General features: G+C 36.5%; 1 protein-coding gene across 1 annotated transcript; it reads left to right on the top strand.

The window, feature by feature from the left end:
* The first annotated feature begins 487 nt into the window (after positions 1–487).
* On the top strand, positions 488–21,905 carry LOC106069736 (GTP-binding protein Rhes-like). Its single transcript, XM_056020176.1, has 5 exons — positions 488–885; positions 11,865–11,943; positions 14,058–14,141; positions 18,950–19,124; positions 19,840–21,905. Exons 2-5 carry the CDS (start codon positions 11,882–11,884, stop codon positions 20,182–20,184), a joined length of 666 nt encoding a protein of 221 aa, XP_055876151.1. The 5' UTR covers positions 488–885; positions 11,865–11,881; the 3' UTR covers positions 20,185–21,905.
* Positions 21,906–22,906: the final 1,001 nt, after the last annotated feature.

Raw genomic sequence — 22,906 nt, forward strand, 5'->3', positions numbered from 1 at the left:
TGTCGGTTTTCTCTCTTTATATTGTAGAACCTAACTCTAACCTCTTTTCTCTCTCTCTCTCTCTATGTCTGTCGGTTTTCTCTCTTTATATTGTAGAACCTAACTCTAACCTCTTTTCTCTCTTTATATTGTAGAACCTAACTCTAACCTCTTTTCTCTCTTTATATTGTAGAACCTAACTCTAACCTCTTTTCTCTCTTTATATTGTAGAACCTAACTCTAACCTCTTTTCTCTCTTTATATTGTAGAACCTAACTCTAACCTCTTTTCTCTCTTTATATTGTAGAACCTAACTCTAACCTCTTTTCAACTCGCATTGACCTATAAACAAAAAGTCATAGCGGAGATTGATGACATCATAATGAGACGCTGCAAGATTCTCGCTTTGACTCGCGTCTGACGTCTGCTCACTCCGCGCGCGCACAATCCACCGGCCTCTGTTCCATACTTCCCGCCCTCCCCCCTCTCTCTCTCGTCTGCTCCCGTAGTAGACATACTATGTATAAATATCAATGTCACCAGAAGCAGATTCAAATCCAGCGCGCATACTCAAATTGCACTTACGATTAATTTCTCTACAGTGTATGCACCGGCCGACACTTCTGACCATTCAGGACTTTCTGGTGTTGCTATTCCTTGACTCTTCAAACGTGGCAGACAGACACACATCCTTTCAGACTGACATAAAAACGTTCATTCAGTGTAGCAGCGAGATCTACAATCAAAACAATACGAGTCAGCAGATGGTGAGATGCTTGATACAAGTACAGTGTTCATTTGCTAATACATTCCTGTAGTGAACATTTGACAACTGTGAACGGAAGTCGTTGAAAGATCAATAGTTTAGGGCTCACATTTCATTTGATCTTTACTTATAGTAGACAGGTAAGCTTTGAAAGTAGATCTAATGTTGTTGTTTTTTTGTTTGCATAGATCTATCCATCTATCTATGTATCTATCTATCTATCTATCTATCTATATATATATATATATATATATATATATATATATATATATATATCTAACTGTCTGTCTGTCTGTCTATCATTTTTAATGTTCTTTTCTATTCTACCTATCCTATGTTTCTGTATAAGTCTAGCAAAACCTTGGACATCTGACACGCTAGTCGTGTAGAATGCGCTTTGGACTATCTTCTCAATGGTCTCGTGTTTGAAGCCTGTCCGTCCTGTGGGAGGTTTGGTCTTATCTTCAAATTCTGAAAGAACACCCAAAACAGCTAAACCAAACAATTTATTTCGAGATGTTATATATATTGTAGTCTTTTTTTCTATAATCAAATTTATATATAAAGTTGGGCTTAATAAACATCAATACCCTCCCCTCTAGTGACATCTCTCTATCCTCTAGAATCTCTGGTTTTCTATTTTAAATGATTGTTCCTTTTTTTCTTCTTCATAATCTTATAATCTTTTCCTTTAAAAAAATATTTTCAAATTTATACAATGATTATTTTATTGTCTTATTCCATTGTTTATTTGTTTTTCGTAATTTAAAGCTATTTTTTTTTCTTTCATTTTAATCCTAGACTGCATAGTATTTGTAATGGTCTAGTAATGGACTTAAATATTTTTCAAAAACATTTACATAAAATTCAGGGGCACAATGTATTGTTATCAGTGTGAGATACTAGACACGTTCTTATTATAAGATAATGAACGAGTAATCAGAATAATCGAGCAGTCTGAAACGTGATTGTGTACACTGTTGCCTCTACGTTATAAAGTTCCAATGTTTCCTGTTGTTTTTTTTTATGCATTTGGTTGTGTAATGTAGGCACATCATTTATGCATCAGCTTGTATTGGGAAATCCTTGGGCTCGGCGTACCAAGGTCTGGCTAATGTGTGTTGAAATCACGGACATATATATTATGTGTTTTTTTTTTAAGCGGCCCCCGAAAGCGGAATAGATGCTATTAGTTTTGTGTGGTCTGTCTCTCCGTCCGTCCGTCCGTCCCGTTTAGATCTCGTAAACTAAAAAAGATTTTGAAAATCTGACATCATGAAATTTTAGACCTTTTAAAGTTCTGAAAGCGAAAAATTTTAATTTTAAATTTTGATTCTAAATTTCTAATTTTAAAATCAACTATGCAAGCATTTTTTTTCATAAATATACTCCATTTTTACAACTATTCACTATTAATATTAACAAACACGGGAAGCTTTATAGTAGGGGAGATAACCATTCACCATAAATTTAACACATTTATGCAAACGGTTTAAGATTTTTTGTAAAACAAAAATTTTCATAAAAGTATTATTAATTTAAGTAAGTACTGTCATACTAACTACTACATTTACACAAAAAACAAATTTTTGCTTTTTTTATATATATATAATCATTATATGACATCAGTTAGGTCAGGTTCACATCTAACTTGACCTTCACTTTCTATCCCTTGGTCTGCTGGACCGTTGAAGTACACAAGACTTGTCAACCTTCTTTCTCCATTCTTCTCTGTCATTTGCCTTTGATAAAATTTCATTCTGATATTCTTTCTGAAAATATTGAATTGAAACCGGCTATTTTTATCTGCCTGAGGGGACTACTTCGGGGGCCGATTTTGTGTTTGTGTTTCCACACAAACTGTCTATGTAACCATGTGATGATGATTTTCATGATTAATTTGCCATGATAGAGTCGAGTCAGTGGACATGGAGCGTATTAGATTTTGGTCCTTAACAAAGTGTGAGTAGTTGATGTTGAAGAGTCTAGGACGTGTACTAGCCTGACCCGTCCTCCTCGCACACTTCCTCAACTCTGCCTAATCATCTGTTTATTTATCAATTGAACTCTGATATTATTAGAATTCAATGATACTCTCTAGTTCCTGTGCTAGTATTTTCTATTGAGCTGAGAGCCCCCCCCCCCCCCGAGTGCTGAGGACCATCTGTTCTGCCCCTTAGCCCCAGTTATCACTACGGTAAATCTGTGCATTAACACTCAAACGACCTGGTCGTGTTATCTCTATCGATCCGTGGGATTATCTTGTGGTTGTCTGTTGAGCCCGACAACTTGATAGGAAACTTAGTCACGTGACATGCAGCTTTTTTTTTTTCTAAAAAAAATATACAATTTAGAAGAATATTTTCCTACAGGGGTCTTTAAAGAGTAGCAGAACTAGTAGTTCTCAAAATGTCCATTTATAAAATGAGGGTTTCTAATAAAACTGTGTTATTAAAATACTGATGAGGAAACAATGTACTCGAAAGAAGTCAATAGTAAATTGGCTCTCAGACAGTTTCTCAAAGAAAATAACTATTACCAATGTTACAAAACAAAACTAGCACACATTAACAAACTTTATTGACTGTCGAAGGAAATTCAAACTGTGTAGTCTTATCAGGCAGAGTTGATACATAGTCAAGTTTTGTTAAGCTCTATGTGAATACGTTTCTGTTGTAGTTGGAGAAGTGATGTAATACAGTCTTCCATTGCGTCATAGGCTGAAGTGGAACAGACAAAAAGTATCATTATATATTACAATTCTGGTTAATAGTGATTTAGTGGTTAAGTGGTCAAAAGATCTAGTGTTCAAGTGAACAAGTGGTATAGTGAACTAGGGGTCAAATGGTCTAGAGATCTATTAGTCAAGTGGTATAGTGAACTAGGGGTCAAGTGGTCTAGAGATCTATTAGTCAAGTGGTATAGTGATCTAGTGGTCAAGTAGTATAGTGACCTAGTGGTCAAGTAATCTAGTGGTCAAGTAATCTAGGGATCCAGTTGTCAAGCGGTCAAGTGATCTACAGCTCAAGTGCGTGGAAGTCGAACTACTAGTTCTGTATTTGAATCCTTACAGGGACATAGAATGAATTCTCTCAAACACATTGTGATGCTGTCCTAATACCATGTGTAATCAATCTCGAAAAAAAAAATTAATAAAAAAAAAACACATCTCTCAAAAAAGGATTTGGGACTTTCTACACTATTCTGCGAACTGGATGTTAAATTGCTAAACTGTTAAATAATAACAGATTTAACACCATCTTCCCCACCCAGACCAATAGTAAGTGGCCTCCACTTGTTTCCAGTATTTCTGTCTTTGACCTCGATTATGTCATTAGAGTCTGTGGAAGCTGTTGCATTAAAAGATTTGCTTGAAGCCTCCCCTTCCCCCTACTATCTTGCTTTGGAATCTACGTAGAAACTCTTCAGATGTTTTTCCTTCTTCGGAACTTTAGGGCTGACTTGTGTCCCCTGGGCTCTGCTTACAGACATTAACATCAATCATTCTGAGAGCGTGTCAGCACTCGCCAGCGCGTGTGTTTCACACTGTATATGTGTGCGAGTGTAACCGAAAAGGTGAGTAAAATATAATGTGTGTGTGTGTAGCTTATCGCGTGCGAGTTGTGCTGATGACGTTCCAACAGTTTCTCTTGTTAAAGCCGTGGACAGAAAAGTGGACATAGCTTTGGACAGAGTGGTATATAGAGCAGTAGAAGTAGCCGTGGACTGAGTCGAGGACAAAGCAGCGGACCTAGCAGTGGTCAGATTCGTGGACAGGTTTATAATTACCATCACAAGGTGCCTCGTTCTGAGCACCTTAATGCTTCCAGGCACTTCTTTAACATTCGCCTGATCTTCTGTTTGACTATATAACATGATCAACACATTTGATCTTCTGTTTGACTATATAACATGATCAACACATTTGATCTTCTGTTTGACTATATAACATGATCAACACATTTGATCTTCTGTTTGACTATATAACATGATCAACACATTTGATCTTCTGTTTGACTATATAACATGATCAACACATTTGATCTTCTGTTTGACTATATAACATGATCAACACATTTGATCTTCTGTTTGACTATATAACATGATCAACACATTTGATCTTCTGTTTGACTATATAACATGATCAAAGCATTTGATCTTCTGTTTGACTATATAACATGATCAACACATTTGATCTTCTGTTTGACTATATAACATGATCAACACATTTGATCTTCTGTTTGACTATATAACATGATCAACACATTTGATCTTCTGTTTGACTATATAACATGATCAACACATTTGATCTTCTGTTTGACTATGTAACATGATCAACACATTTGATCTTCTGTTTGACTATGTAACATGATCAACACATTTGATCTTCTGTTTGACTATATCACATGATCAACACATTTGATCTTCTGTTTGACTATGTAACATGATCAACGCATTTGATCTTCTGTTTGACTATGTACTATGCAGGTCTTGACACTCAGTTTCGACTAGAATGCAATGAATTCATCGAAGATAATGTCAACATCCAAAAGTCTCCCCACCCAGGATAAACATTAGATAACTTTCATTCAGTTACCATGGTTACAATAGATGTCCCCGTGGATCAGCTGGGAACCGAAGATTTGTCTTTGGCCAGAGCGTGGTGCAATAGGATCCTATCTTCAGTTACAATCTCCCCGCGCCATTGAAGACCTGCATTCAATATAGATAGCGTAGTTCTGTTCTGAGATGTATATGTACAGACACACACACACACACACTTTGTTCCTGTCCCTCTCAGTATGCACACACACACACACACACTTTAACGTGGGAAAATTTTTTATATCATCCATTCCAAACAAATATGAACCAAATTTAGCTCAAGTTATTCAAAGTAACATTTAGTCCAAAATAAAATTTAGTCCAAAGTAACATTTAGTCCAATCAACGTTTACTTCCCCACCCACTGTCCATATGGTCACGCTAATGCTGAGTGCTGCCCAGCAACAGTCCATTCAGACGTCCAGCGACTTCCAGGTCTCTAACCCATATCACGTGCACTTCAACAAGTCTGACAGGAAACACGAGACTATGTTTTCACTGCGGGAAATAATAATTTAATTGACAGGCAACATTTTCTTTTTTCATCTTTTTTTAATATCTCTCTCTTTCTTTCTCTCGCTCTCTCCCTCTCTCTCTCTCTCTCTCTCTCTCCAACTCTCTCACACACACGCACACCCAAAGCTTTTAAACTAGCTAGACAGATCAATATACACTGATACATATGAATGCTCTTTTTTTATTGGAGGAGGGGCCCCCTGGTGTGTGTGTGGGGGGGGGGGTGAGTGTATCAATGAAAAACATTTCCGTGGACTACAATAGACGACTGATAAGAAAAATGAAGAAAAAAAAACCCACTAAAATACAGCATTAAAAAAAATAGCCATGAACCATGTTTGCTAGTTTGATCAAAAACATGTAGATCTGAACAACATCCAGTTGCTGACTAGACTCAGGTCAGACTTGATTCTATTCACCATCGTCTATATAACAGTAATTAGTTATTGATCTTCTTACTGTATGCGATGGGTTTTTTTTTTTGTATATTATTTTTATTATAAATTTCGTCGTAGAAGATAATGAATAGGATGATAACAAAATCTCCAATCTCTAATTTGTTGACATAGTGGGTAGACAACATCAGTTTAGATGTTTCTAATTTGTTGACATGAAGCGTAGAATATTCGAGTTTCGAATAGAACTAGTGGAATTTTGAATAGCATTTACCTTAATACAAACTAAAGCGTCATAACGAGACCTTTTATGTAGGCCGAGGCCTGTTATGTAGGCTGAGACCTGTTATGTAGGCCGAGGCCTGTTATGTAGGCTGAGGCCTGTTATGTAGGCCGAGGCCTGTTATGTAGGCTGAGGCCTGTTATGTAGGCTGAGACCTGTTATGTAGGCCGAGGCCTGTTATATATTCCTAACCCTAAATCCATGTCGAGCTCATGAAGCGGTTGAGGGGTGCATGTCTCTAGAGCTCATGAAGCGGTTGAGGGGTGCATGTCTCTAGAGGTCATGAAGCGGTTGAGGGGTGCATGTCTCTAGAGGTCATGAAGCGGTTGAGGGGTGCATGTCTCTAGAGCTCATGAAGCGGTTGAGGGGTGCATGTCTCTAGAGCTCATGAAGCGGTTGAGGGGTGCATGTCTCTAGAGCTCATGAAGCGGTTGAGGGGTGCATGTCTCTAGAGCTCATGAAGCGGTTGAGGGGTGCATGTCTCTAGAGCTCATGAAGCGGTTGAGGGGTGCATGTCTCTAGAGGTCATGAAGCGGTTGAGGGGTGCATGTCTCTAGAGATCATGAAGCGGTTGAGGGGTGCATGTCTCTAGAGATCATGAAGCGGTTGAGGGGTGCATGTCTCTAGAGATCATGAAGCGGTTGAGGGGTGCATGTCTCTAGAGATCATGAAGCGGTTGAGGGGTGCATGTCTCTAGAGATCATGAAGCGGTTGAGGGGTGCATGTCTCTAGAGATCATGAAGCGGTTGAGGGGTGCATGTCTCTAGAGATCATGAAGCGGTTGAGGGGTGCATATCTCTAGAGGTCATGAAGCGGTTGAGGGGTGCATGTCTCTAGAGATCATGAAGCGGTTGAGGGGTGCATGTCTCTAGAGATCATGAAGCGGTTGAGGGGTGCATGTCTCTAGAGATCATGAAGCGGTTGAGGGGTGCATGTCTCTAGAGATCATGAAGCGGTTGAGGGGTGCATGTCTCTAGAGGTCATGACGCGGTTGAGGGGTGCATGTCTCTAGAGATCATGAAGCGGTTGAAGGGTGCATGTCTCTAGAGGTCATTGTAGTATCATTATGAGGTAACTGAGAACAACAAAAACATTGTAAAGTGTTGTACTTGTTGTACTTGATGTAGTTGTGTGACCTACACTGATGACTTGACAACACACTTTCAGAGATAGGCTTGTCTTCATCTCTTCAGTATCCAGCAGATATTGACTTCTATTGATGACCACGTATCGCTACCAGGTGTACAGAATGATGCGCCATTTTGTTTTTGTTTACATTGCATATTAATATATCCAACCTGCACAGAAAAAGTTTGTGCCAGATGTTGGCGGCCAGATCTGGTAATATGCGCTGTGGAATATCATTTCGATGGTCCTAGGTTCCAGCCCTGCCCCCTTCCTGCGGGGTGTTTGGGCTTGGATGCAATAATCGGAAGGGACATCTGAAACCTATGCAACAAAACAAAGTCAGTCTAACTTAGTTCTCCGAGCCACGAGAAACTAATCTAGACCTAGCAATCACGTGACCGCAATGGTATGCGTTTGATTGTTGTGCACGACGAGCGATACCACTAACAAGTCATCGGCCCGCGGACTGGACTGAACAAGTGAAATGTCAACAGCAATCAAAGACCCAATCGTCCAACCTCGGGTCCGGCCTAGAGTGGAAACACCAGATGGTGAGTGGCTAGTCTCTGATCAGATATTCATGGCGGCACTTTAGTTCTTAATACCCCCCCCTTTTTTTTTTCTTCTTGTCTGTACTGCCTCCACCCCAGCTCCTTTCCTTCTTGTGACTGGACTATATTTGGTTAGACTGGGAACTGATAGAAAACCAAGGAGGTCCTAGTGACACGAGCATAGAATAAATTCCTTGGAGCAAGACTCACTTCTGCTAAGTAAAACAATTGTTGAGTGTGACGACACTGATTCTTCACCTCAGAAATTCACAATTCTAATGTAATAAACAGAATGAGGTATCTGTTTCTTGACTTTGTATCGCATTTAGAAATTAATTTTCCGAGAGAGAGGGGGAGGGAGATAGAGAGGTAGAGAGATAGGAGGAAAGAGAGAATGATAGAGAGAGGCAGGAAAGAGGGAGAGGGACAGAGAGGGAAGTAGAGATTGAGACAGAAAGGGAGGTAGAGGGAAACAGAGGAAGGGAGAGAGAGGACGAGTAGAGTTTGAGTGTGATAGGTGTGGGAGAAGGGAAGAGAAAGTCAAGGGTTGAGAGAAAGACACGAAAGAGGGAGTGAAAAAGAAAGAGAAAAAGAACGCTATAGAATAATAGAGACAAAAAGAGAGAGGTAAAGAGAGAGAAGAGAGGAATAAAGAACCAAGAATCAGATAAGGAACAGATTTCCATTTGATTGGACCAATAAAAATTATCTTATCTTAACAACAATCTAAAAATAACACCATATATGATCAATCTGTGTCTCTGACCATTTAACCATCTACTCTCTTTACTCAAATACATACCTCTGCTCCCAATGGCATTAATGACAGTGACTGTCCATCAAAAAATGTCCAAGCGGGAATTTATTCTCAACAATTTGAGAGCCACTTGGCCATGTAATAGATCAAGTTCTTTTTAACAGTACCGCAGTACAAACTGGTCAAAGTAATTCGTCTTCCGGTTAGAGATTTGGCAAGAAGGGGCGCTTAACAAAAACTCTACGTGATTTTATTTCTAAAGACCACTATCGCCTCCAACACACACACACACACATATTCTGCCACACAAATCCTCTAAATTCCAGACCCACATTTCTACATCGATGGCCGCTCCTCAGTGAAGCTCTCCTTAATTGAAGATTAGGGTGAGTGAAAGCAGATGCCGTTCTCGAGTATCACATCCGGGACATTTCGACGTCCCGTGGACTATAAATTGCTATTGGGTAGCTTCCCTTTTATGATTGCAGACGGCTATCTCCCCTTGTTCAATCATATTCCAGTCTTGACAGTCAAATGTTTTCTTAGTGAAATGTTTGTTGTCTTGGTGACAATACAAGGAGCGACCTAGAGTCAATACAAAGCACGCGCAACACACGCGAGGATTCAAATCTTGGACGCACGTCAATTACCGAATCCTTTTCCCATTGTAAGTTGTTACAGACAAGAAGCGCAATGGACAGGCACCCGTTGGGCCGGTGAGGCCACCGCCAATTAAAATTCGGACGATAGGTATTAGCCAATATACATCAGACAGAATATTCGTCATACAGTAATTTATGAGCCAAATTGTTTGATAATGTCAGAGCATATTTCGACACAGGCCCCCATTGACTATAGGATGTTTTTTATACACGTAACAAAAGCGCATTAAATAGTCGTTTATTTCAATTACTGAAAAAAGTATTTATCAATTTGGCTTAAACCTATATTTGTGACCCAATTACCTAGTCCTAATTGAAGGGACTAAATTTCATTGAAGTGAAATAGTGTTACAGAAAGTCGAAATAGTTTCTAGTTGTTATAATGAAATGACGCTTTTACCTTGTCAAGGAAACAGAATAAAAAGATGTTCTTTTTACTTATTCATATTTGAATCTGTCGCCATCAAAATATTAAGTATAATCAAATTAAGGAAACCTAAAAAAAATTAATTAAATTAATTAATATCATATTTAAAAATCATTGTTTTATATCCACATGGTATGTGAGAAGTAAACAGATATTTGTTTCCAAAGAAAAGGATTAGTTCTAAATATATCCGACTATTTATAGAGAAACTATTTTTAAAACAGTATTTCATAAACAATCTACGACGAACACGTGACAAAAGAACATTCATTGTTATGAGTGACGAGATATTAATGACAAACCCACAAACAAACAAAATCAATTTATGGACAGCAGAAAGGCTTATGTCTTGATTGCGTATTGGGCTTCTAGTGACGCAGTAGATTGAGCAATGACCACACAGATGTTTAACTCATTGTGTGCATTCATATTGAAGGCCTGAACAGAAAGAAATGTGAGAGTTAGGAAATACTTTAGTCCTGATGCTGTACGGACCAAATCAAGAGTAAAAATAATAATTTACAGTTTGAGTTTAAGAAATAGTTTCTATTCGTAGGTTGATGATAAGATTTTCTATAAAAATTTGAATTGAAAACTCCACGAGTTTAAGTGGAGTCCAAGTTTCTCTTGTGGATTCCCGGAGTCTTAGTGGAGTCCAAGTTTTTCATGTGGACTCCTGGAGTCTTAGTGGAGTCAAAGTTTTTAGTGTGAACTCCTGGAGTCAGACTTCCAATACGCTCTCCGTGTTACCTTATAAGGACTTGAAAAAAATCTTTTGATTTTCAACTAGGAATTGATTCCAAGCTTTTAATGAGATTTAAGAAAAAAAAAATGCGCTCATTGAATTCGGATTGTTTCGACTGTTCCTGGCTATTTTTAGATTTCATTAAATCTTGTCTCAAAGCCTCAACTAATAATCTTTGTTATCTCCCGAAACTTCGTTGTTAGGCTTCAAGGTCATTTCTGGCATTGACTATCAATATTGTTTCTTGAGACTTTTTTTTTCTGATAGAGAAAAATAAGACTACGGTTCGTTTATAATTTGTTTTTCATTAAGTGACAAAATAAAATTGGATTAGTGCTTGATTGAAATAAAAAAAAAACTTTTGGTCTTTCTTATTTCAAGCTTCATATATGTTTTCTACCTTGCTATCTGTCTCTCTGTCTTTCTCTTTGCTGGCTTGATTGCATACTTGATGTTTATGTTTATCTTATGTCTGGTCGGTCAGTACATCTGCATGCTTGTTTCTTTGTCCTTCGAGAGAACAAGGAAGGGAAAGTTGTTGATGTTAATCATGTGCTCTCACAGCCACCACCACCAGAAGACACTAGCATCGGCGTATACATTTTGGTAGTTCCACTTGAGGCTTCGATTTTAGTGCTCTGTGTGAAGGTTTGAACAGCTAGCTAATACTTGGTCACTCCTCCTGGAGCATTAAGTAGCTACTAGATCTAGTCATCTCTATGCCACTCATGGGCATTCATACTTATACAGAGGAGTAGTGAGGGGGGCACGGTGCCCCACGCAGCCTATATTTCTCTGTGATGTTTATGGGAAATGGGGGGGGGGGGCACCAATAATATACCTTGCCCCTGTCGCACGTTTTGCTCACTACGCCCCTGAACTTGTATTTGAAGTTTTCGTTGTTGTTAGTTTTTTTTTTCTTTGACCTCCCCACGGTGATGATGGAATTTGATTGCAGTGTTTATTTCTGTTCAAACTTAACAAATACCAGTTTTTGTCATCAAATCAATAACTATCTAATGAATCATTTCAAACTTTGTTTTGTTTCAGCTCTGCCCAGAGTTACCATGACCTCCAGCCCAAATAAAAACCAACTTTCTGTCTCCAACATTTCCAAATCTCACTTCAGGTAAAGTTCATTTCTACCTCTGCCTGTTAGTCTAGTCACTTCAGGTAAAGTTCATTTCTACCTCTGCCTGTTAGTCTAGTCACTTCAGGTAAAGTTCATATCTACCTCTGCCTGTTAGTCTAGTCACTTCAGGTAAAGTTCATTTCTACCTCTGCCTGTTAGTCTAGTCACTTCAGGTAAAGTTCATTTCTACCTCTGCCTGTTAGTCTAGTCACTTCAGGTAAAGTTCATATCTACCTCTGCCTGTTAGTATAGTCACTTCAGGTAAAGTTCATATCTACCTCTGCCTGTTAGTCTAGTCACTTCAGGTAAAGTTCATATCTACCTCTGCCTGTTAGTCTAGTCACTTCAGGTAAAGTTCTGCCTGTTAGTCTAGTCACTTCAGGTAAAGTTCTGCTTGTTAGTTTAGTCAGGCCTTGTAGAGAATACATCTTTTATTAGCATGAATTAGATTAAACCATAGGTACGCAAAGTACGTGGATCTTTTTTTTTTTTTCAATGTCAGACATAAGAACATGGAGATCACGTGATCACAATTTTGATTCATCTTATAGAACTAGAATAAAGAAGGCAATTGACATGGCAAAAAGAACAACTTGAAAACAATACTCAAATGCTGTGACATATTATATATTGAATACAATGTTAAGAAAGACTGTGTGTGTGTGTGTCAGAAACTAGAGTAGACTAGACTACCAGACAACGTTTTGAACTATTCATGTCATCTCTCTTAGCTACAGCATTTCTTTAACTCTCATTTTGTTTTCTTGATGTTCATTTTGTTTTCTTGATGTTCAATTTGTTTTCTTGATGTTCAATTTGTTTTCTTGATGTTCAATTTGTTTTCTTGATGTTCAATTTGTTTTCTTGATGTTCAATTTGTTTTCTTGATGTTCAATTTGTTTTCTTGATGTTCATTTTGTTTTCTTGATGTTCATTTTGTTTTCTTGATGTTCATTTTGTTTTCTTGATGTTCATTTTGTTTTCTTGATGTTCAATTTGTTTTCTTGATGTTCATTTTGTTTTCTTGATGTTCATTTTGTTTTCTTGATGTTCATTTTGTTTTCTTGATGTTCAATTTGTTTTCTTGATGTTCAATTTGTTTTCTTGATGTTCATTTTGTTTTCTTGATGTTCAATTTGTTTTCTTGATGTTCATTTTGTTTTCTTGATGTTCATTTTGTTTTCTTGATGTTCAATTTGTTTTCTTGATGTTCAATTTGTTTTCTTGATGTTCAATTTGTTTTCTTGATGTTCAATTTGTTTTCTTGATGTTCATTTTGTTTTCTTGATGTTCAATTTGTTTTCTTGATGTTCATTTTGTTTTCTTGATGTTCAATTTGTTTTCTTGATGTTCAATTTGTTTTCTTGATGTTCAATTTGTTTTCTTGATGTTCAATTTGTTTTCTTGATGTTCAATTTGTTTTCTTGATGTTCATTTTGTTTTCTTGATGTTCATTTTGTTTTCTTGATGTTCATTTTGTTTTCTTGATGTTCAATTTGTTTTCTTGATGTTCAATTTGTTTTCTTGATGTTCATTTTGTTTTCTTGATGTTCATTTTGTTTTCTTGATGTTCATTTTGTTTTCTTGATGTTCATTTTGTTTTCTTGATGTTCAATTTGTTTTCTTGATGTTCAATTTGTTTTCTTGATGTTCATTTTGTTTTCTTGATGTTCAATTTGTTTTCTTGATGTTCATTTTGTTTTCTTGATGTTCATTTTGTTTTCTTGATGTTCATTTTGTTTTCTTGATGTTCAATTTGTTTTCTTGATGTTCATTTTGTTTTCTTGATGTTCATTTTGTTTTCTTGATGTTCATTTTGTTTTCTTGATGTTCATTTTGTTTTCTTGATGTTCAATTTGTTTTCTTGATGTTCATTTTGTTTTCTTGATGTTCATTTTGTTTTCTTGATGTTCAATTTGTTTTCTTGATGTTCAATTTGTTTTCTTGATGTTCAATTTGTTTTCTTGATGTTCAATTTGTTTTCTTGATGTTCAATTTGTTTTCTTGATGTTCAATTTGTTTTCTTGATGTTCAATTTGTTTTCTTGATGTTCAATTTGTTTTGAATAAATCACTTTGTTTAACAACTACGACACATTCTATTTTTGTCAGACTCGTGGTGATGGGGGCGGCCCAGGTTGGCAAGACTGCCATCATCTCTCAGTTCTTATACGATCAGTTTGTGACGGAATACAAGTAAGTTATGGCCAAGTGTAGCGGTCAATCAGGTTCAAATCTTTTTGTTTGTGTCCTAAAACTTTTGGAAAATAAACAGGTCTGTCCAATGGGTCGTCTGCTTTAAATTTGGTTTTGTTTCGTATGACTGTGTCTTCAAATTTTTGTCTAATGCATCAATCAGAAAAATGAATGTGTAATCGATTTCAAAGTTCAAAGGTCACGGAAATTATATTTCCCACCTTTCTCTTTTTGAATCTTTTTAGCGGCCCCCGTAAGGGGAAAAAGCCGCTATTAGGTTTGTGCAAAATGTCCGTCTGTCCGTCTGTCACACTCAGATCTCGAAAACTAGAAGAGATATGAAAAATATTATTTCATCATTAAATCCGGCTTGAAAAGTTTAGGTGCAACGGCTACTTTTGGTTTTCTAAAAGCAAACCGTTTAATTTATAAAATTAATTGTGTATTTTCAGTATCACTAAGTCAAATATATTTTTAAAATGTACAGGAAATGTTTACAACAAATACAAATAATAGTTAAAGACGTTTTTTCTGGTCAACTAGCTGCTAAAATTAAAAGAAAACATTTCTGTTTGTTTATAAAGGCTAATAATGCACTTTGTATGTAAATATCACGCACATTTTTTTAAATGGACTTTTTATGCAGCGATTTTCGTGCAGTAGCGTAACGTCGCAACATGATCAGGTGCTAAACCAATTCCTTAAACTTTTTTTAAAAATCAGATTTTATTTATTTTTTGTTTAGTGCCCCCATCCGAATAAAAGAAGCTTATTTTTGTGCGTTTTGTCTGTTGGTCGGTCTGTCCGTCACGATTAGATTTAAAAAACTAGAACTCTAAAAGCTATTGAAAATCTGATTTACCCTTTAATGTTCCTCCCATAACATCTCAATAGTTTTAAGTATCTAAAATTGATTGTTCCGGATTTTTTTGTGCAAAACTAATCAACGCCAACAAATGTTTGTTTGCTCTTCTAACTTATATTACATTCAATTTCCATGCTTAAACGTTGCAAAAACACATTATCAATAATATGTTGTTCCGTTTTTTATGTAAATAACATATTAATGCTAAATCATAATCTCTATACTGACTTATATTTCATTAAGTGTAAAAATGTTCCGGATATTGTTTTATAAAACATGAATTATGAATAATGATTGTTTGAAATCGCATAAGGCTTTTAAAAAAGGTAATTTACTAGAATTGATTACTTTTTAGACATTTAATTTTCTTGTAAAACATAACATAGAAGTTTTGTAATCGATAAAGAAAGTTCCGGATTTTGTTTCTTACAAGTCGTCGCCAGAAATTTCCGAATTTATTTAAAAATCTACTAACGCCAAATAATTGTTTGAACTCCCTCTTCTAATTAATAAACAAATAATCTTCTCATTTACGAAATAATGTTTTTACGGATTTTTATGAAAAATATTTTAACTCACTACTCTCTTACAGTACATTTAACTTTCTACCTAAAACATTAAAAAATCTAATTATCGTTAATATTATGTTCCGATTTTTAAGGAAAACAGAATCCAAACACCAAAGTAAGGTATGAAAATCTCTCCACTTGGCTGTAGTACATCTAATTTTTATACGAGACCATCCAAAAAATTTAATTAACGGTATTACATTTATCTGAAATTCTCTTTTTCTTTTACTATTTATACAAACATCCGGAACAATCTATTATATAAACTTTTCAATTGTGTTCATACCTAAAAATTATTGCGATGTTTTGAAACGTAAAATAAAGGTTAATCAATTTTTAATAACTTTTAGTTGTTTTTTTTTATATCAAGATAACGGACAGACCGACTGACAGACAAAACGCAAAAACAATGTGGCTTTGATCCTTTTTAAATAATATCTATTAGAACTCAGTGCACCAATGTCTATGAACCCTCGTTAAATATCTCGTGTAAATAAAGACATTTTTTTTTATGGTGCCGGTACTAGCCTATTGTGAGGTAATGGAATTTTTTTTTCTTTGACGTCATATGAATGGACTCTTTAAATGTAATGTTAAAAGAACGCACTCGGTGCACCAATGTCTATTAACCCTCGAAAAAATTGCTTGTATTAATGAAGACATATTTTAGTCTAACTAAGCCGTGTGACGTAGTGTTTTTTTTCCTTTGACGTCACATGGAATGAATTCTTTAAATGAAATGCTAAAAGAACGCACTCGGTGCACCAATGTCTATGAACACTCGAGAAATGGTTCGTGTTGATAAAGGTGATTTTTAGTCTAGCTAGGCCTAGTGACGTAGTGTTTTTTTTTTCCTTTGACGTCATATGGAATGAATTATTTAAATGAAATGCTAAAAGAACGCACTCGGTGCACCAATGTCTATAAACACTCGATAAAAGGCTCGTAATGATGAAGGCGATTTTTATTCTAGCTAGGCCGTGTGACGTAGTGTTTTTTTTCCTTTGACGTCATATGGAATGAATTCTTTAAATGAAATGCTTCAAGAACGCACTCGGTGCACCAAAGTCTATGAAAACTCGATAAATGGCTCTTATAGATGAAGGCGATTTTTAGTCTAGCTAGGCCGTGTGACGTAGTGTTTTTTTTTCCCTCTGACGTTATATGGAATTAATTCTTCAAATGAAATGAAAAAAGAACTCGGTATAGTAATGTTTATTAAGCCTCGTTATGTGACTCGCGTTTAAAAAAGGAATGATATCTTGATTTAGATCTAATCTAGATTTTTTAAACTAGATCTAGATTTAGATTTTTATTACAGTATATCTAGATCTGGATTTATATTCTAATTAAAATTATTTTAGAGTCTAGATCTAGAATTTCTAGATCTAGTTTAGACTAAAATAGACTAGATTAAGATGTAGAATTTCAATTTCTAAACTTAAAGTGTAAAAAAAAAGTGTAGATTTTCATTTCCAAACGTTTTGATCAATATTGTAATGTTTTAATATACTAAAACTAATCTACTATTTTTTTATTAAATTTAAATTTAAATTTACGGCAAATGAATCTTTGAAACATTATTACTTTTGACCATCGGATGGCTGCCTGGTCGTGCGGTTTGCGCGCTGGACTGTCGTTCAGATTTATGGATGGCCCAGGGTTCAAACCCTGCCCGCTCCCATCCCCCGTCGTCCTGCGGGAGGTTTGGACTAGGAAGTAATTATCTTCAACTCTGAAGGAACATCCGAAACGTGTAAAACATTTTACATCAAAATTAAATCACCTCTTGAATATTATTTGCGAATATGCAGATCCGACAGGGATCCGACTTCGACGGGGGCCGCCTCTGAGTTTGTGTAACACAAACTCTCTTTGTAATCTTTTTTTGTTTATATTTCTTTCTCTTTTTGTTGCATGTCGCAGTTTCGAGTTAGCGTGGTGTGAAACGTTAAGTCGTTGTGTTAGAAAATAAAATGACTCCACCCACCTCTTCTGTCTAGGCCTAAGGGTGGCAGCTGCTGCAGGCATACATGAACAACGTGAAGAAATGTTATTAAGGTTTTAACGACTTCCGCAAACTGTCAGTGAGTTTGTGTATGTGTCTGATACACCTGCGACCAGCTCATACAGATCATATACATATGCAAGTAGGAGTTACATCCTAAACATGTGCCGACTGTCAGAGAGTCTCACATTGGCAGACATGGGAACAGTAGTAGTGGCTATTATCTAGCTGTGTATACTACATGCAATATGCTTCTTCAATAGCGTTGCCTAGTTCTAGAACTATGCTGCCTACTTATAACATGGTTATGAAAGAGCGTTGCCTACGTGTAACAACCTGAGCAGCCTGTGAATAGGCCACGAGGCAACAGATTCAGAAATGATTTGTCTTCTGATGTCTGTTGAAACACCTAAAGGCATGTCGGAGCAATAAGATTTATTTCAAACGCTAAATCTTAAAAAAAAAACAAAGTAAAAAAACTGAGAAAACTTAAAACTTTTAATTTGTATGACATTTTGTCTATTTGGTTTTCTCTGGAGAGTTACTACACAAGAACACATGTGAGAATATAATTGAACTTCTTCTCTACCAGACATTGCCGAAGGCTCTTTCTTTCTTCTTTTATTGTCATCTTTATGTCATTTGTGTTTCTCAAACCGACTTTCTTACATAATGTCATGAGTTTTTGACCTGATTTAGTCTTTAAACACACACACACACACAATATGACTAAGTTTGTTTGTGAACTCTTAGACTGTCAACAACTAGACATATGTCAACAAGATGTTTGTGTAGAGAAAGTACACAAGTTTAGTACACTGCTAGTATGAACTGATATTGTTGTACTCATTTCTAATCATAAATGTTGACTTCAAGATTATAAATTGTGTTTTGTTTACCACTTGATAAAAAGAAAAAGAAAACATTTACAACTAAGCAATACAAACTTTTTCTATCCAAAAAAACAAACAAAAACTATTATTAATATACTTATCTATTTCTTAACAAATAAAGGAAAAAATCCACTTATTAATTTACAATGATAGCAAATTCTCGGGGTGAACTGGTAACGTCTACAAACGTCTGCGCTTTCAAATTGAAGACATTGAACTCGTCACGGACGATTTTATTCTTATATTCGTTCTAACCAACCAACCCATGGAAACGAGTTGTATATTTGTTGAAATAATCTGGACGTCGGGTTAGCCACATCATTCTTTTCTATTGTCTTTATCAAATTAAAATTCTAAAACACAATAAAAAAATTTCTGTAAGTCGAAATCAGACTACTGATAGAGTTAATGACTAAAACTAAGGACTTACACTAACACGTCTAATGTATAGCATTGTTTATTTTCATCTCCAGGGCAACCATTGAGGAGCTCCATAGGGGAGAGTATGACATGAACGGAGTCCACCTGACGCTCGACATTCTGGACACGGCTGGCTCTCATTCGTTCCCTGCCATGAGAAAGCTAGCCATCGACACAGGCGACGCCTTTGTTCTGGTGTACTCGGTGGATGACGAGGCCTCATTCCAGGTAAGGAGCCTCGCTTGACGATAAGCCTCGCTAGGCGATACGCCTCGATAGACGTTATATTATTGAATACTGGAAAACACTGGACTTGGTGGTACATTACGTCCAAACTAGTTCGCGTCCTTTCACTTAGTATGCTTGCACAATGAAGAAATGTATTCTAGTAAATAGCTCTAAGATTAATAGGAATAAACAGTTGATAAAAACACATGCATTACAGACATTGGTGATAAAAAAAAGTGCAACTTCAAATGATGGGAGTTGGGGTGCATCAGCTACTTCTTCATTCTCTTAATGAAGGTATAAGGGGTGGAGGGTTAGACAGAAGTCCTGTAACTACCAGTGGTTTCCAGGTCAGAAAGATGTTCATACTTAATACAATTTGTAGTCGAAATGGGTATTCTTAGGCCAGATGTCAGTGTAGACCTCTTGAAAAAGTAAGCAGCTGTTAATGACAGAGCCATCATTCTTTGGAGGCACTCCACATGGGCCTGTCGCGCTAGTTTATTTTTCAGAACATGTTTAGACTCATTCTGTTGTGTCTTGCACTGAGGGGAAAAATGTACAGTGAGACAGCACCAATAGACTTATCCTTGAAATAAATCTTAAGAGCAGCTTTATAATTGAGCTAACAAAAGGTTCGGCTCTTGTGCATACTATGATATAGAATCTTACATATAGTATTGTGTGTGTTGATATTGTTTTTATTTTCCGGCAGGAAATCTCCAACCTCAGACAACAGATTCTGGATGAAAGACCCGACAACGACGTTCCTATCGTCATTGTGGCCAACAAGACTGATATCGGGGAGTCCCGCAGGGCCATCCTGCCCGAGACTGCCGAGAGCCTGGTCTGCCTGGACTGGGGCAATGGCTATGTGGAGGCCTCCGCCAAAGACAATGTCAACATCGTGGGCATCTTCAAGGAGATCCTGAAGCAGTCAAAGGTGCGCTACGAGCTGAGCCCGGCAGTACGAAGGAGGAGAGAGTCAATGCCGTCTTCTACAGACAACAAGAAGAAAGGAAAGCTCGCCAAACGGAGGACACAGAGCGTCAACACGTAAAGGGAAGCAACAGCCTGACACAACAGCTTGCGAGAATGGCCTCTAGAGAACCAGTGCCCGTGTTTGTGTGAGGACAAGCCGAGAACAGAATCCCTGGGCGCCCGACCAACCTTCTTATCATGCTTCAGGTGCAAACATCTCACATCTTGGCGTTAACACTTCTTGACAGGTGCAAACATCTCACATCTTGGCGTTAACACTTCTTGACAGGTGCAAACATCTCACATCTTGGCGTTAACACTTCTTGACTGTAACAGCCACTAGGAGTGCTGTGGTTCCTTAAAAAAACAAACTCATTTTGTTTTGCAATCCATTCAAACTTTGAAAACAGTGCCAACTACGAGTAGAGTGTGAAACTACTTGACTCCGGTTCTATGTGTTTGTATTTAATGTCATGAGAAAACTTTTTGTTTTTGGGATGGAGTGTTGATCATTTTATAGTTTGTTGATCAATTTGACATTCTCGAACTTATTCTATCAAATTGTGTTTACTTTTTGTTTAGTGTAAGACGAACTCTGAAAACTAAACATTCACCGCAAGAATTTAAATTTTGTCCATGCTATAAAAACATCCATCGTTGACCAAATTTAAAGTTTCTCTCTAACATAACTTTCTATTTAGAATTTTGATGTATCAATAGTGATAACTTAATCTAGTTTAAGTTTATAAAAAAATATATAGTAACACGGAAAAAGTTTGTTAAAAAAGAAATTACAATATTAAATGTAAACAATCGTGACTTGAAAGCTATGCAGTTCAAGCGTTTTCATTCAAGCGATATGTGTCTGTATTGTTGCGGTTACCCTAAATAGTTCAATACTAATGTTTTGTACATGTGTGTTTTTTTATTTCATTTTGGGGTTCTAAATTTGAATATATTTGTAAATAAAATCATGTTTATAATTTGTCAACATGACCTAAGAACAACACGAGTATTTTTTTTTATTCATCGCTATTTCAAATTGAAACCATAAAGGTTGTCCGATTGTGTGGCATGCGCTCTGGACTAGCGTCTCTATGGGCCCCGGATTCGAACTCCTGCTTCCCCCCCCCCTAGCTTGTGGAAGCTGCACATGTGAGTGAGAATTATGTCGAGTGCTTTCTAATGTTAGTGAAATATTTGCTTTGAAAGTTAACACGTCTTTTATTTTCTGTCCAATGTGTTTGTATGCGTTAAGACAAAGATATCTCGAGAATGCCACCATTTATGACGTCACAAGAGGGAAATATGATTCGTTTTTATAGGACAGTTTTATTACATCCCACACACTGTCATCAGTCAGATCTGTAAGATTTCTTCACACCTCACGTGTGGTGCTGATACTGTTTTCAACTTCCTTTTGTTTACTGACATTGACACTAAAACTGAAATATGTATTGCGTATGTTTATAACGCATGCAAGTATGGAATTTTCCACGCAGGCGAGATTATGGAGCTACATTGATTACTAGAAAGTAGTTCTAAAGAACTTTATGGACATTTACTGTTAACAATTTTTTTTTCTATATCTTGTGATTGTTTTCCTTTCAGGTTCTTAAATAGCATATCGGCCATAGAGTTGATATGTTTTATAGTCATTGAAATGTTACATCTAGAGACGTCATATCTAATTTGTGGTATTCGTCCACCAAAGAAAGATACAAGACGCAACCAATCTGTCCACATGTATATTTTATACCATTTTTTTACAAAAATAAAAAAGAAATAGTTTAAAAAAAATAAACTTGCTACTGAAAAGCACAAATGGTGTCAGTTATGTTGTTTATGGGCTAATGTAAAGTATACATTGAGTCAGTTTGTGGTTTGTATGGCACGCTGACCTGAACGGTACAAGTGACAAATGAGTTATTGTCGTTGAGAATATGACGTGGGTGTCAACGGTCTGGGGGCAGCAGCAGATGGTCAAGTCTGAACATATAGGTCAATACAATGCGATGGTTATTGTATACGATTGATCGAAGATCTTAAGATGTATTACTATGCCAGGGTTGATGAGGTTGTTGAGATATAGGACAACTGGTAACTTGGTCAACAAGTGACTGAGAATGTCAGAGCATTACTATCAGAGGGCGTGAAACAAAGTTCAAATGGTCAAGATTTGAACCCTTTCTCTTCTGTGTGAGACATTACAGGGAAACATGTAAAACATGAGAAATAATTTTTTTAAAATGTTTATACGAAGTAGGCCTAATTGTATCAATTAGTTTGGATTAGTTATGTAATTAAATTTGTAATAGATCTAGACAAACAATAATAAATCTGTGAGATTAGAAACATTATTTTTAAAAATTGTTTTTGTTTAGTGCAATTTCATGCTTTTAGCTTTCTCAATATGCTATGAATCTATCACTTGTCTGGACCAGTTGGGGAAATGAGGGGGGGGGGGGGGTACAAAGAAAGAGATATCTGGGTGAATGTTACAGTAGGGGTGGGGGGACGACAAGAATTCGAACTCGTGGCTCACGCCTCCTCAAAACCGACAATCTAACCACTCCGCTAGTGAAGTAAATATGAAAATAGAAGATTGTTAAGTTATCTATTGTTTGTTTCAAACTTACTTTAAAGCGGCGACCTATAAAGGCGACTAATTCAGTTTATACCATCACTTCAGTCAAGTACAATACCTTTCCCTTATTCGAGATACCAAATAAAATAATTTATTACCTATAGTTAATGAACTAATTGGTTACTTTTTTTCAATGATTCTTATGTTCTCAGGT

The sequence above is a fragment of the Biomphalaria glabrata genome, chromosome 2 (assembly GCF_947242115.1).
Source record: "Biomphalaria glabrata chromosome 2, xgBioGlab47.1, whole genome shotgun sequence".
Lineage (NCBI taxonomy): Eukaryota > Metazoa > Mollusca > Gastropoda > Planorbidae > Biomphalaria > Biomphalaria glabrata.